This window comes from Theropithecus gelada, chromosome 1 (assembly GCF_003255815.1).
Source record: "Theropithecus gelada isolate Dixy chromosome 1, Tgel_1.0, whole genome shotgun sequence".
Classification (NCBI taxonomy): domain Eukaryota; kingdom Metazoa; phylum Chordata; class Mammalia; order Primates; family Cercopithecidae; genus Theropithecus; species Theropithecus gelada.
This window is the reverse complement of record NC_037668.1, coordinates 179,655,125-179,669,956: the sequence shown is the minus strand read 5'-3', so window position 1 is coordinate 179,669,956 and position 14,832 is coordinate 179,655,125. Positions and strand designations below refer to the sequence as shown.

Here is a 14,832-nt window from a genome sequence, read left to right as displayed (position 1 = left end):
AGTTGAAAAAAATATGTACATATGCATACATACATATGTGATATGTATGCATGTGTGTAAATATTTTGGGTTATAGCTTTTATAGTTAAAGTTGCAATTTTAACAACTTAAAAGTAAAAGATGTGTATACAGAGGTGCAAAGAGTTTTCATATGCTTAATTTGAAGTAGATTTATTAGATTTATACCCCTTGATTTGATAAAAATTACAAAGTATTAATTAGCAAGTTTTATATTTCTGTATGGTTGCATTAATTTACACATCTGTTCGAAAATTTAAAAGTTGGATATCTTGAAGAATAAAAAGTTAAAGCCACTAATTACTCCTAAAAATATACATGGCTTTGATTTTAATCCTACTTGAAATTATCCTAAAGAACAGACAAGGGTATAAAATAGCACACGCGTGTTTGTAGGAAACTTTATTTCAATATTATACTGAATTTTGAAACAGAAGTACTCTCAGGACTTGTCTGTTTTTGAACTGAATAGAATAGAATTAAAAGCAATTTGGCATTTGAGGATGTTTTAGTTTCTTCTTTTTCTGTGTGTAGCAATAGAGCATTAGTAAATTGTCTTTGGACTTATGCCACTCAATGTGAGTTCTCAATTTCATTTTTCAATACCTTAGAAGTATTTTAGTCTTGATTTTCTACTTTGTCTTGATTTTAGAAGTATCCTTTGTTTTGAGGCTGGCTATTCCTCTACTTATGTGCTCTTCACTAGTTAGGCTTACTACATGGTTTATTAAACAATTTGGTTAAGATTATTTTATTAACAGTATAAAATTGTAGTTGGGAGATGTATAGAGTGTGGGAATATAGAGAGATGAGTGAAAGATAATCTCATGAGATAATTTATTGTAGTAATATTATATAGTATATTTTTGGCAGTCACTCCACTGATCACTTAACTGGAAATTTTGAAGTGACTAATATACAATAAGTAGTCAGTACTTATTGCCACTTTTCTCCCAGTTAAGTCTCATTGATTCCTTATTTGTAGTATTAAGCTTTTCTTTTATTTTTCATACAGTCCTGCTGTTATTAGCCTTACAACACTATTATTTTACCTAAATTAGCACAAGTAACCCTTAACTGGTCTCTCTTCATCTATACATTCTTGTCCAAACTGATTGTTTCTCTAAAAACCCTTCTACCTTTGTTAGTATATCTCTTGAAATACTTTCCATTTATCTACTCTATCCTGTTTATACACTCAGATGATCATTTCTGAATCATAGTTTATGTTCAGTTATTAATTTTTTTCAAGAAGTATTTATTGAGTTTGTACAATTGCCAGACACTGATTATGTTATTCTTCTTGCTCAAAATTTCTTAAGTGTTCTGTACTGACTAGTTAGAGAAGTCCAACTCAGGGTTCTTCATAGCCTCAACATACCTTTTTGTTCTTTCTTTCTACCTCTTATTTTCTAGATGTATGCTTGCTGTACCTTTAAAACTCTGTATTTCCTGAACTATGTGTTATGTCTTTGCTCTTTTCTCTGTCACCCAAACTGTCAAAATCCTATCAGTACATTAAGATCTAGCCCAAATGCCATTACTTGTGTAAGATTTCATTTGGTTCCCATAAAAATGGGGAATCTTCTCTTTTTCAAATTCCATGTTAGCATCACAGAAGTTCCTTTACCTAAAGGCTGTTTGTCAGCCAGGTTATTCCTAAGTCCAGGTAATCAAGAGGAGTTTACATTTGTAGACCCCAACTGGTTTACATTTCCACCTAAAAGGAATGGGTCAGACCTTATATTCTTTAAAACTTTTCCTGGCTGAGCATGGTAGCTCATGCCTGTAATCCCAGCAATTTTGGGAGGCCTAGGCAGTTCAAGATGAGTCTGAGCAACAAGTGAAACCCTGTCTCTACAAAAAATACAAAAATTAACTGGGGGTGATGGTGTGTGCCTATAGTCCCAGCTACTCGGGAGGCGAAGGTGGGAGGATCGATTGAGCCTAGGATCTTGAGGCTGCAGTGAGCTGTGATAGCACCACTGCACTCTAGGCTGGACGACAGAACGAGACCCTGCCTCAAACAAAACAAAACCGACCAACCAACCAAAAAATACCTCTTTTCTTTAATATGTGTGTATAGGATCTTTAATAGTCTAGTCTATTATGGAAAACAGTGCCCTAATTAAATATAGATAGATAAATAGCTAGCTAGCTCGATAGATGTATATACACACACACACAAATATTTACATATACTAATATGTAAATGTGTTATATGTTAAAAAGATATACATTATATGTTAAATATGTAAAATAGGGCATTCTTTTTAGAGTGGGTTTGTCTACAGTAGAAATTTATGGAGTAGATAGAGGAAGCCTGTTATTCCTCCTCCAACCCCACCTTATTGATGTATCAGTGAACTCTACATGTGTAATATGGAAGCTTATTCCAGATATCGTATCAGCATGGTCAGACTGCTGCTTGGTTTGATGATAGCCATTTTTGAATGGACCCAGGACCTTTGGATCTGTGTGTTCTGTGGCTAATTTTTTATCAACAAGTCCTTGACCATGTTAGAGTTTAAATTGTTTAACAACACTTAGAAGGTTTACATTACCTTAGATATTGCCTGAATTACACTAGACATCAAATAATGCTCTTTTGATAGCTATGCATTTAAATATTCTACTCTTCATTATTTTTCCGCATTCCTGATCGCGTAAGCAGATAGGCACAAAGCACTTTTCGCAAGTTGTGTAATTTGACTCTTGTTCTTCAGAATTGATTTTGTTGTTGAATGACTTATACTCCAAGTGTTCTTAGAACATAAATTACTTCCTTACCATTTCCATTTTTTGGTTATCTTTTTAAATCATGATTTTTTGTTTCCATTATTATGAGCCTCTATTACAGATTGAGTGTGCCTTATTTGAAACACTTCTTAGGACCAGAAGTGTTTTGGGTTTGGGATTGTTTTAGATTTTGTAATATTTGCAGAATACATACCAGTTGAGCATCTCTAATCCAAAAATCTAAAATCTTATATGCTCTAATTAGCATTTCCTTTGAGCATCACATTGATGCTCAATGAGTTTTGGATCCTGGAGCATTCAGGATTTTCAGATTAGGGATGTAGTACTTTAAAGTTACTTTAAAGTTAAAGTACCTGTAGTACTTTAACTATTTTGATACTATCCTTGTTTTTGGCACTTATTAAGATGATGAGGTTGAAAATATATGTGAAACACCTGAAAACCAAACAAGAGCACTGGCATTCCTTAGACTGAAGAGGATGGGACTGTGAGATGAAAGTGACTGCTTACGACCACTGATACCATTTTCTGATAGCAGGCATAGTTGACTTGTTTCAGTTTTGCTCTGGAGCATAGCATTACTTTTAGTCTATGAAAGCTTTTGGTTGAAAGTGTGTAAATATATGTGTCTGTGCATTGTTTATAGTTTTACCATAGTTCTCACATCCCACTTTGTTATTGTTGAACTTATTTTGCATTGCGCAACTTACATCTACTACATCATGTCTTTGTACATCTTTTAATCATCACAGTACTGATGTGAGTAATTTGCAAATAATATATTTTTAGGAACATATTGAGTGAATATTGAACCATTTTAAATGGTTATGTTAGAAAAATTTAGATGTAGTTGTGTTTAATTTCAGTATACTTTCAAAATGCCTGGAAAATAATATATAACTTATAAAAACAAATATGAAGGCCTTTAAATAATTTGCGGCAAATAATTTCAAATGCTTGGCTCAGTCAAAACTTTCTTCTGTCTTCATAAAATCTCTAATATAATGTTTAAGTATTTCCTGTAGTTAATCATTGTTGGCTGTTAGAACTTAAACAGATTTTGTCTTTCAGCTCCTGAATTCAGACCACAGATCCACAGCCACAGTCCAGATATGTAGCGGTTCTGTAAACCTTAAGGGTACTGTGAAATGCAGAGCTTATATCCACAGCAGTAAACCCAAAGTTAAAGATGCTGTGCAGGTACAAAAAGGAATAACTAGCGAATGAAAACATGTTAACTATTAACAAAAACCTAAAATTTTACCTTTTTTTATCTTATATTTTATAATTATTCATTTGATTTTAACTGATAATGGCCTATTGTGCAGTCCAAATGTACCATATAACTGGTGTCAAGATTTTCATATGTAGAGGATCTATTTTGTGCCTTTTTAAAAATTATGGCTATACAAGTTTAGTAAGTGTTCCACAGTTGTACATATTAGTATCTAATTCGGAACACTGCAATTATTTTTTTAGATGTGAAACCTTTATTCATTTATTTGGTTTTAATTATTTAGATATGGTCTAGGCAAATTTGTCATTAAACTATACATTTGTTAATAAGTGTGCTAAATAAGTGGAAATAAAACATTGAATGATGTATCAGTTATTTAGTGGGCATGATTGTACTGGAAAGCAAATTATGTTTTTTTGTTAGTTAAATAATGTAAATCCAAAGTATTTTATTTCTTACTGTGTTTTTGTGTGTTTTTCCCTGTAGGCAGTAAAGAGGGATATATTGAACACAGTTGCTGATCGTTGTGAAATACTATTTGAGGATCTGCTTTTGAATGAAATTCCAGAAAAAAAAGTTATGAGTATAAAATACTTACTTTTTTGCCTAACTCTGACTGATATAGTAATAAGATATCAAGATATAGCAAATACATCATCTTTTATAGCTACCTATCTATGTTTTCAAACAGTGTATCATCTTTTATCATTGGATGAACATTTTTCAGTTGCTGCTCAGAAAAAAAATTTTTTTTTTTGAGACAGAGTCTCACTGTGTTGCCCAGGCTGGAGTGCAGTGGTGCAGTCAGGGCTCATCTGAAGCCTCAGCCTCTTGGGCTCAAGCAGTCCTCCTACCTCAACCTCCCTAGTACGTGGGCCTGCAAGCACATGCCATGATGCCTGGCTAATTTTTAGTATTTCTTTTTTAGAGACAGGGTTTTGCCATGTTGCCCAGCTTGGTCTCAAACTCCTAAACTAAAGTGATCCACCGTCCTTGGCTTCCCAAAGTGCTGGGATTACAGGTGTGAGCCACCATGCTTGACTCTAGAAAAATGTTTTTGAACACTTTATCAAATTTAGCAAATTTGTCGACACTTAACAATTTCAGGGAGGATTTTTTAAAAAATTAATTCTAAGGGAACGTCTCCTGCCAGAACGAGTAAACCTTGTTGACATTTTAAAGTTAATATTTTTTGTTAATATCTATGAGTATTTTAAGTAATTTAGCCATAATCAAAATATTATTTGTGTTAAATACTATATAATACGTCCTTTAATAGGTACTATTTACATAAACTACATTAGTTTATATGCTTCTCAGCAATTACTCTAACAGACTTCATTAGTATTAAAAAAAGCCTGAGTCATAGTATCTTACCCTTTAATAACGATTGCAACTTTTGGGAAATACAACAATTTATACCATCGCAGTAATTGGTATTAAAAATTTTTTTAATCAAAAGCAAATTAAAATATTGAGTACACTTTTTAAAGCTACATCATCATCTCCCCATTCTTATTATTCCAGTGTCACTGGATTTGAGATTCACATTTAGATATGTACATAATTGAAACATTCATATTAGCTTCGGGTCCAGCAATTCTCCTGCCTCGGCCTCCCGAGTAGCTGAGATTACAGGCGCCCGCCACCACAGCTGGCTAATTTTTGTATTTTTAGTAGAGATGGGGTTTCACCATGTTGGCCAGGCTGGTCTTGAACTCCTGAGCTCAGGTGATCCACCCACCTTGGCCTCCCAAAGTGCTGCAATTACAGGCATGAGCCGCCACGCCTGGCCCACATTAGCTTTTGAAGGGAATATTTTTATGTTTGTATGAAAACACAGCCCCTCTATTTAACCAACTTCTTTTAGTACTACTGATAGCTAGTATATTAAGTTTGATGGACTAATTATAATCTTTTTTTATATTCCTAGTATGCTAGATTCTACGGATGCCAGATTTAACATTTATCCTTCCCTTAATTCACAATTCTAAAGTTCCATTTACTAATAATTTGTAATTTTATTTGACTCTTACATGAAACAATTGGATAGAGAGTTTTGGAAGGGCAGTATGTGGGACCTGTTCACATGGTCCGTCAGTCTAGCAGCCCCATGTCAGTGTGGCTTTGTTTTTGCAATTTGACTTTGAGTTTGTGGTAACTCCTGTGGTGGAAATCATTGCTTCACTTTCTGAGCAACAGTGTATGTTATAGCTGCATAGCGAGTTTCAGATTTTCAGGGTATGGGGATGTATCCACCATTAATGTTAAAGATCTACCTCATCAGACACATTAGTATACTCTTTTCTGTTTAAAAATCCTTTATAAAAGTGGTATTATATGGCTATCATGGTATTCTTTCATGTTCAGTTAGTATTTTGAAATTTTTGCTGATGTTCAATTAATAAAATTAATGGCCCCTAACAGCAGTTGTACTGTTCTTATGTTAAACTTGATGCATTTAGCAGTTAATGTTATAGCCTAATCCTAAATTTTTAAAAAGTGAAAAAGTTTTTACTGGTAATTGAGTGGCCTTGGGACCTGTGTGAAGAGCATAGACTGTAGTTTGGTGGAAAGAGTAAAGATTTTGAAGTTCTCAGGTTCTGTGTTTATTCTGCTCCTAGCAGAGTGACCTTAGGCAAACGACTTTATAGGCATTGAATTTTACCTGCCTGCCTGCCTGCCCGCCCGCCCGCCCGCCTTCCTTCCTTCCTTCCTTCCTTCCCTCCTTCCCTCTTTCCTTCCCTCCTTCCCTCCCTCCTTCCCTTCCTCTCTCTTTCTCTTTCTCCTTCCTTCTTTGTTCCTCTCCTCTCTCCTCTCTCTCCCTCTTTCTATGATCACATAGGTTTTGACATTCTTTTGATGTGATGTATCACATTATTCGCTTTTATATGTTGGATCATCCTTGAATCTCTGGAGTAAATCCAACTTGATTATCATGTATTATCTTTTTGATGTACTGTTGCATTTGGTTTGCTAGTATTTTGATGAGGATTTTTGTGTCTGTGTTCATTGGGGATATTGTGTAGTTTTCTTTTTTGTGTCTTTGGTTTTGTTATTAAGGTTATGCTGATCTCATAGAATGAGTTAAGAGTTCTCTGTGCTTCCTTTTTTTGTAATAGTTTGAGAATAATTGGTATTATTTCTTTTTTAAAGGTTCGGTATAAATCATTGGTAAAACCATCCAGTCTTGGAGTTTTCTTTGTTTGGAAATTTTTCATTACTGATTCAATCATGTGATTTTTTTATTAGTCTGTTCAGGTTTTCTATTTCTTCTTGTTTTCTTTCTGTCTTTTTTTTCTTTCTGTCTTCTTCCTTTCTTTCTGCAAAGACTTTGAGGTTCTCGGGTTCTGTGTCTATTTTGCTGCTAGCGGGGTAACCTCAGACAAATGACTTTATAGGGATCCTCCCTCCCTCCGTTCCTTCCTTCCTTCCTTCTTTCCTTCCTTCCTTCCTTCCTTCCTTCCTTCCTTCCTTCCTTCCTTCCTTCCTTCCTTCCCTTTGCTTCCCTTCCCTCCCCTCCCCCCTCCTCTCCTCTCCTCTCTCCTCTCCTACCCTCTCTTCTCTTCTCCTCTCCCTCTCCTCTCCCTCTCCTCTCCTCTCTCCTCTCCTCTCTCCTCTCCTCTCTCCTCTCCTCCTCTTCCTTCCTTCCTTCCTTCCTTTTTTTTTTTTTTTTTTTTTTAAATGAGAGGGTCTCTCTCTGTCACCCAGCCTGGAACGCAATAATGCAGTTATAGCTCACTGCAGCCTTGAACTCTTGGTCCTAAGCAGTCCTCCTGCCTCAGCCTCCTGAGTAGCTGGGACTACAGGCAAGGGCCACCGCACCTGGCTGATTTTTTTTTTTTTTTAAACTTTTTTGTAGAGACAGAGTCTTTGCTGTGTTGGCCAGGCTGTAGTCCCATGACTGTGCACACGTATGATCATAGCTAAATACAGCTTTGAACTCCCGGCTGTAAGGGATCCTCCTCCCTCAGCCTCCCAGGTAGCTGGGACTACAGGTGCACAGCAGTATGCCTGGGTAATCTTTTAATTTTCACTTTTTTGTAGAGATGGGGTCTTGTTATGTTGTCCAAGTGGTCTCAGATTCCTGGCCCCAAGTAACTTTTTAATCGTATCTGTTGCTGAAAGAGGTCATTCTTTTCACAAAATTTCTATCTTTCTGATAGTTCATAAGAATCATAGTGTTGAACTTAAAAGTAATTATTTATTTACATGCAACAGTGACTATATTAGAAATTAGGAGAAATAATATATTCCAGTTTGTAAATATTCAAAGAAGAATGAGATATTTATTTAATTTATTTAGATTTATTTTTTTCTAAAAATGATTTAAGCATATAAATCTTTAATTTTTAAATTAAACCTATAATTCCCAAAGCACTGGGAATTATAGGCATGAACCACTATGAATGGCCCTATTTTCTTATATATAAAACAGGAATTATGGTAGCTACTTTTTGAGGCTGCAAGATTAAATGAGATGATGTTTGTAAGGCCCCTAATAAAATTGATTTAAGCCAAGCCCTCAGCAAGTGGTTTTAATACCATGTTGGAGATGGTGAAGGAGAACTACTTATGTTAATTGTCTTTAAAATGTCTTAACTTCAATTTTTGGGAAATTTAGCATATCTCAAACAGAAATAAGATGTAAATAAATATTCAACACTTTAGTAACAGGATAATTATTCCAACAATGTATTATTTGATCTTAGGTATCATGATAAAAGAATACATTGTAAGTGTGATAATATAAATAAATGTAAATTCTTTAAAATTTTTTTAAATTTTTAACTTTTGTGGATACATAGTAGATATATATATACACACATATATATGAGGTATATGAGATGTTTTGATACAAGCATGTGATATAAACTAATCATCATGGAGAATGAGTTATCCATCCTCTCAAGCATAAATAAATTAAATTCTGATGTTGAATTTATACACCAAATTGTTAGATTTTAGATTTTGTCCTCATTTTACTTAGCTTAATTTTCTTATATACTGGTAAGATCTTATAGATGCTGTAATACAGTAAAATGTAGAACGTATGCCATAAAATTAACCTGAATTAGAGTATTTTTGCATGCATGTGGAAGTCTGTAAAGGACATTATAACTTTCTATTTCTGATCTCTGAAGTAAACCTAGGCTTTTAATTTTGGCTATCCAGATAAAAGATCTTAGTATGTCAATGTCAGTTTAAAACAAAACAAAACAAAACAAAAAAACCCTCCAATTAATCCTTATACTTGTTGTGATCTTCCTCTTTGATTCCTCTTAAGATATAGCCTAAGCCTTCTTCACTGTTTTAAGTCTTCATTTGATCTTGCTCAACTTACTCTCATACATGACCTACTCATTGTGAAAATGGAGGTCATCAGTTATGAAACCTCTTACTTTTGCCCATCCCTACATCAGTATCCTCTATACCAAACTCCACTGTCTTCCCAGAACATTTGTAATCCTCTTTGCCTGTGCCCATGATTCCACTCTCTGAATAGCACTTTTCCTATCCCTTTATGCAGATGTCCTCCTGTCCTTTAATCTGCAGCTCTGCTATCACCTGTTCTAAAATAGTTTCTATAAAAAATAAATACATAAATAAATTAAAAGCTTCTATAGTACTGTGATACCAGCTAGGACATTTGAGCAATAGAAACCCAATTCTTATATTGGCTTAAATTTAGTTTTTTATTTGTTTTGAATTTATTCAGATAATTTTGAACTAAATACCGTGACATGAGGATATTCCTAAAGGATTCTGCTTTTGAATGCTTTTTGAGATGTGTCTTTTCAAAAAGATTTCTCCTCCCATTTAAACCTCAAACCGACAGAAAACGAGTCTTATTTACTCAATTACTAATTTAACGTCTTAATTTGAAAGTTATAAGTGCTTTTTTAAATTAGTAATTTAAATTTATTAGAACCAGTTATTTAATGTTTAATTTTTTTAGCTTATTTTTCAGATAGACCAAGAATTGATGTAGTTTGAAATGGTTTTAAAATTTTGCATGCCAATTGCACATGCACATTATAGGCATTTTTAAGTTTTTATTTAATCTGTTTCAAGTAACTGTGGCCCAAAATAAAATAATATAGTCCTAATTTCAATGTGTGGATAATTTTTGTGCTACAGTACAAATTGCAGTACTATTCTTCCACAGCTAGGAGGCAGTCTGGTCAAAGAGTAAAATTTCTCTCCCAGTTCTCCTGTGCAAACAAGATGATACACCGAATCTGGAAGGAACACATAGTTTAAGCCATTGCATTTCCCGTGGCACTTAAGGCATTGTTCCTCATCTTCTGTTTGTAATTATGTAAAGTTACCACTAGTTTCTTGATAATGAAGTCTAGGTTACTATTAAAGTAAGCCCTAGTTTTCCACTTGATCTTTACATTAGTAACTTTTTAATCATATCTGTGGCTGAAAGAGGTCATTCTTTTCACAAAATTTCTATCTTTCTGATAGTTCATAAGAATCGTAGTGTTGAACTAAAAAGTAATCATTTACATGCAACAGTGACTATGTTAGAAATTAGGGAAAATAATATATTCCAGTTTGTAAGTATTCAAAGAAGAATGAGATATTTATTATTTACTTCTATTTATTTTTTTCTAAAAATGATTTAAGGCTTTTTACAAAGAAGCATAAGTAAACAAGTGAAATTAAGTATTAATAATAAAGAGTCAAAGGGAAGTTAAAGAAAGCAAAATGGAGTTGGTGGTGAGATTGGTACACAAAAAATGTATGTATGACTAGATGTCCTAAACATGCTTGATATAGGAAGGGGGCTGCATCTAGTAAGACCAAATTCATGGTGAGATTAGTACAAAAATGTATTCTATCAGATCCTGTGCACTTGATGTAAGGTGGGTGGTAATTTGGCTCCAAACTTGGATGAAGAAGAGAAAAACCAACTGTAAAATGTACAGCGCCTATGAGGGTAAAACAAACGAGGGACAATGTTTCTGACATTAGGGACAAAATTGTCTCTTGAGTGTTCTTCATAGGACAGTGGGTCATATAAGAATGTGTAATCAACATCTTTACATTGAAGGCAATGATAAGTTTATTCTATTTTTATTTTTATTTTGAGATGGAGTCTCGCCCTGTTGCCCAGGCTGGAGTGCAGTGGTGTGATCTCAGCTCACCGCAGCCTCCACCTCCTGGTTCAAGAAATTCTCCTGCCTCAGCCTCCCGAGTAACTGGGATTACAGGCACCCGCCACCATGCCTGACTAATTTTTGTATTTTTAGTAGAAATGGGATTTCACCATGTTGGCCATGTTGGTCTCCAACTCTTGACCTCAAGTGATCTGCCCACCTCAGCCTCTCAAAGTGTTGGGATTACAGGCATGAACCACTGCACCTGGAGATAAATTTGTTTTTCATAGGAGTATCATTTAGGTTTCTTGCGAAGACCAGGGGTTTTGAGGTAAAGCACAATTTGGTAAGAGCAGTTTTGTGCCAGATCAACTAGAAAATGAAAAAATACTGACCTTTTTTAAGCTTTATTTCTATTAGTTTTTTTATGTACTTCTGAAATATGTATCACTGATACCAGTGACAAACCTATCTAAATATTCATAATATTTTTTCTCCTTTTAGATTCTGAAAAAGAGTTCCACATCCTCCCTTATCGAGTCTTTGTTCCCCTTCCTGGATCCACTGTAATGTTGTGTGATTACAAATTTGATGATGAGCCGGCTGAAGAAATCAGGGACCATTTTATGGAGATGTTGGATCATACAATTCAAATAGAAGATTTGAAAATTGCAGAGGAAATAAACACAGGTCATTATATGATGCTATTTAATAATCTGATTAGATTACAGCTAAGATTTTACCTATGACATGTCTAGTTTAAATGGCATGTCTTTAGATTTTTTAAAGCTAATTCTGTTTGACACTTCAAAATATTAACTGAGACATTTTAAAATATATGTTTAATTTCTACATGTCTAGGCATAGAGTGAGTATTTCCTGGGAAATTGTACCAAAATTTAAGATACTAAGGTATTTTTCAAGCTTAACAAGTAAATCTTAATAAAACAAGTTCAGCATTAAGTAGGTAAAATTACATGTCAGACTTGGTAAGTCTTACTTACTTGGTAAGTAAGCACCATGTCAGAACAGAAAGTTTTAAAACACTAATTTACTAAACATTTTCTCCATATTATTTGCCTTTTTAAAATATCCCTTTCATGTAATTGGGATACTACACCAAAACGGACAGTTCCAGAAATTAGATTACTTTCCTAGAGCATAGATTTGCTGTACTATCTGGGTTTGATAACCCATTTTTTTCCCCTAGCCATCACTTTCACATTTGAATTTACACTTTGGAAGACTGTTTTGTTTTGTTTCACTTTCTTTTTGTTTCTAGTGAGTTCAGGGTATGAAAACATGTCTATAAATAAATATGTAAATTCCTTTTCTGATTTCTTAGTTATTCCTCTTTGCATAGTTAATTCTCCCTTCAGGAATAGGGTGTTTGATTCAGAGTGCGCTTGAGATTATAGTGAGTCAAGTTAGTATTTGATTGGGGAACTTCAAATCATAGTAAACTGCCTCAAGTTAGTTGCAAACCACCCTTTAGTTTCAGCAATGCCAGATCATGATGTAAAGCAATAAGCTTGTTTCAGTGGGGAAAATAAAATATACTAAATTACCCAGTACGTGGTGTTAAAATAAAGAAGCAACTACTTTCTAATCCCATGAAAACTAATAATTTTAAAGATATAACTGTAGCAGACGGAAAGTATCGGCTTTTTGAAAGTAGACTGGTAAAAATGTTTACTGCTTTCCAAAATTTATTTTCCCTGGTTAGTGACTGCGTTATCTCTGCCAATGAAACTTAGAATCACGAGGACAGGGATTTTTGTTTGTTTTGTTCACTTGTCTATCGTTAATTTCTAGCAATAGTTCTTGAGCCATTCTGTTGTTGAATAGATCTTATAGTGTTGGTAGGATTATTCGAATTGACCTAATTTAACCTGTTAATACTGAAAACTATGTCCCTAGCAGATATAGTTCTATTCGCCTTCTATTCTTCATTTTACATACCAATCTGCCTCCCTGTAACCTATTCTTTCAGTAATACACACCAATAAAACATGAGTACCACTTCCTCGTTGAGACCATGCTTTAAATTTGAGAGCAACTGTTATATTCTAAATATTTCAAAGCCCTATATTCTCATCTACCTTAAGCTGTTCTTTTTATTATAGTTTCCAGACCACATTTTTTTCTTACCTCCTTGTTTGCCTTCCAGTAGATTAGGAATTTTTAACCTGTGAGCTCCAAAACCTTTGGTGTCAGAGCTGAACTTTTAGAAGGTTGACAAACCACTTGAAAGTAATTGTATGATTTTTTTCTGAAGAAAAGGTCTATCGCTTTCAAAGAGTTGGTAACTAAGAAAAATTAAAAATTACTTCTTAAATATACTCTGGTTTGCTTTTCTTGAAATATGTTACCCTGATGAAGCTAATGCTCTAAAACTAGTATCAGCCATTATTTATATATCTGCCAGGCACAGTTTTAAGAGTCTTACAAATACCAAATTATCATTCCTTATAACAAGCCTCTGATGTAAATAATATTATTAATCCTATTTTCCAGATGAGAGAATTAAGGCTCAGAAAGGCCAGGTAACTTTTCAAAGTTACATCGCTCATAATGGTGGAGCTGGAATTTAAACTTAGGCAGTCTGGTTTTAGAGTCTGTGCCTCTTTCCTAAAAATTCTGTTTTACTGCCTTTCTGTGGGAGCTAAATAATGAAGTATAGTACTATTACTTTCCGTGATCTAGATACATATTTTAGCCTGGCGTTCTTCATTCCATCCCTTTAAACATTTTCAAGTGTAAATGGATGATGTTACATTATCTTGGTTTAATTTCATCTAGATTATGTCAATATAATTTCTCATTTGTTGGCTGGAATCTTGGATCTCATGTTTATATAAACATAATATAAATGTATGTTATGTTTATATATAATATAAACATATACATGTATATAAACATGTAATATAAACATTTTTATGTTTATATATAAATATAAGTTATATTTAGAAACATGTTTATATGTTTATGTATGTGAATATGTTTATAAAATACAATATAAACAATATATAAAAATGTTTTCTTATAAAAATATAAAATATAAATATATATCATGTTTATATATAATTTTTCGAATTACTTGTCACATTCTTAGTGCATATCACATTCTTAAACTAAGAATGACTAAGGGTAGCACTCTATGCAAAACTTGCCCCATTCACAAGTTACTTTAAAAGTCAGATATAAAAGAATAGGGAGAGTCATTTCATCTAGGTTTTTAAAATAATTCTTAAAAATATTTCTGTCTTAAGTATTTTTAACTCATTTAATTTCATGTTGTATGTTAAACACAAGTATATAGACTAACACTATTTTATTCAGTTCTCTTTAAGTTATATTTTAACAAACAGTTAATAACAGAGGTTAATTTTCTTTCTTTACATTGCTAAGACATTTAAAAAAATTTAACTTGGGCAACATGGTGAAACCCTGTCTCTACAATAAGAATACAAAAATTAGCTTTAGAGGTTTCAGTGGGCCATGTTTACACCACTGCAGTCGAGCCTGGATGACAGAGTAAGACCCTGTCTCAAAAAACAAAAAAAAAAAATTAAGTAGCTTCGACCACTGTAATGTATTCCTAAGAGGTAACTATGGCAACCTGGCATGACAGCCTCCCAAAACCAAAACTAAAACCCAATAAATTTGAATTCTCATGAAACCATTATATTTAACCATTGCATTTCA

The 14,832-nt window shown here is 33.7% G+C and overlaps 2 protein-coding genes across 2 annotated transcripts in view; both read left to right on the top strand.

Annotated features, from left to right (window-relative positions):
• Positions 1 to 14,832, top strand: part of ODR4 (odr-4 GPCR localization factor homolog) — a 43,073-nt gene that overhangs the window by 18,292 nt on the left and 9,949 nt on the right. Inside the window, exons 10-13 of the mRNA XM_025377973.1 lie at positions 3,850 to 3,978; positions 4,502 to 4,591; position 4,950; positions 11,629 to 11,814. Of these exons, the coding sequence (XP_025233758.1) occupies positions 3,850 to 3,978; positions 4,502 to 4,591; position 4,950; positions 11,629 to 11,814 (406 nt within the window). The remainder of the gene's footprint in view (positions 1 to 3,849; positions 3,979 to 4,501; positions 4,592 to 4,949; positions 4,951 to 11,628; positions 11,815 to 14,832) is intronic.
• OCLM (oculomedin) lies at positions 6,259 to 6,389 on the top strand. Its single transcript, XM_025401398.1, is given in 2 exon segments — positions 6,259 to 6,315; positions 6,318 to 6,389. Coding segments are annotated over 2 exon segments (129 nt in total).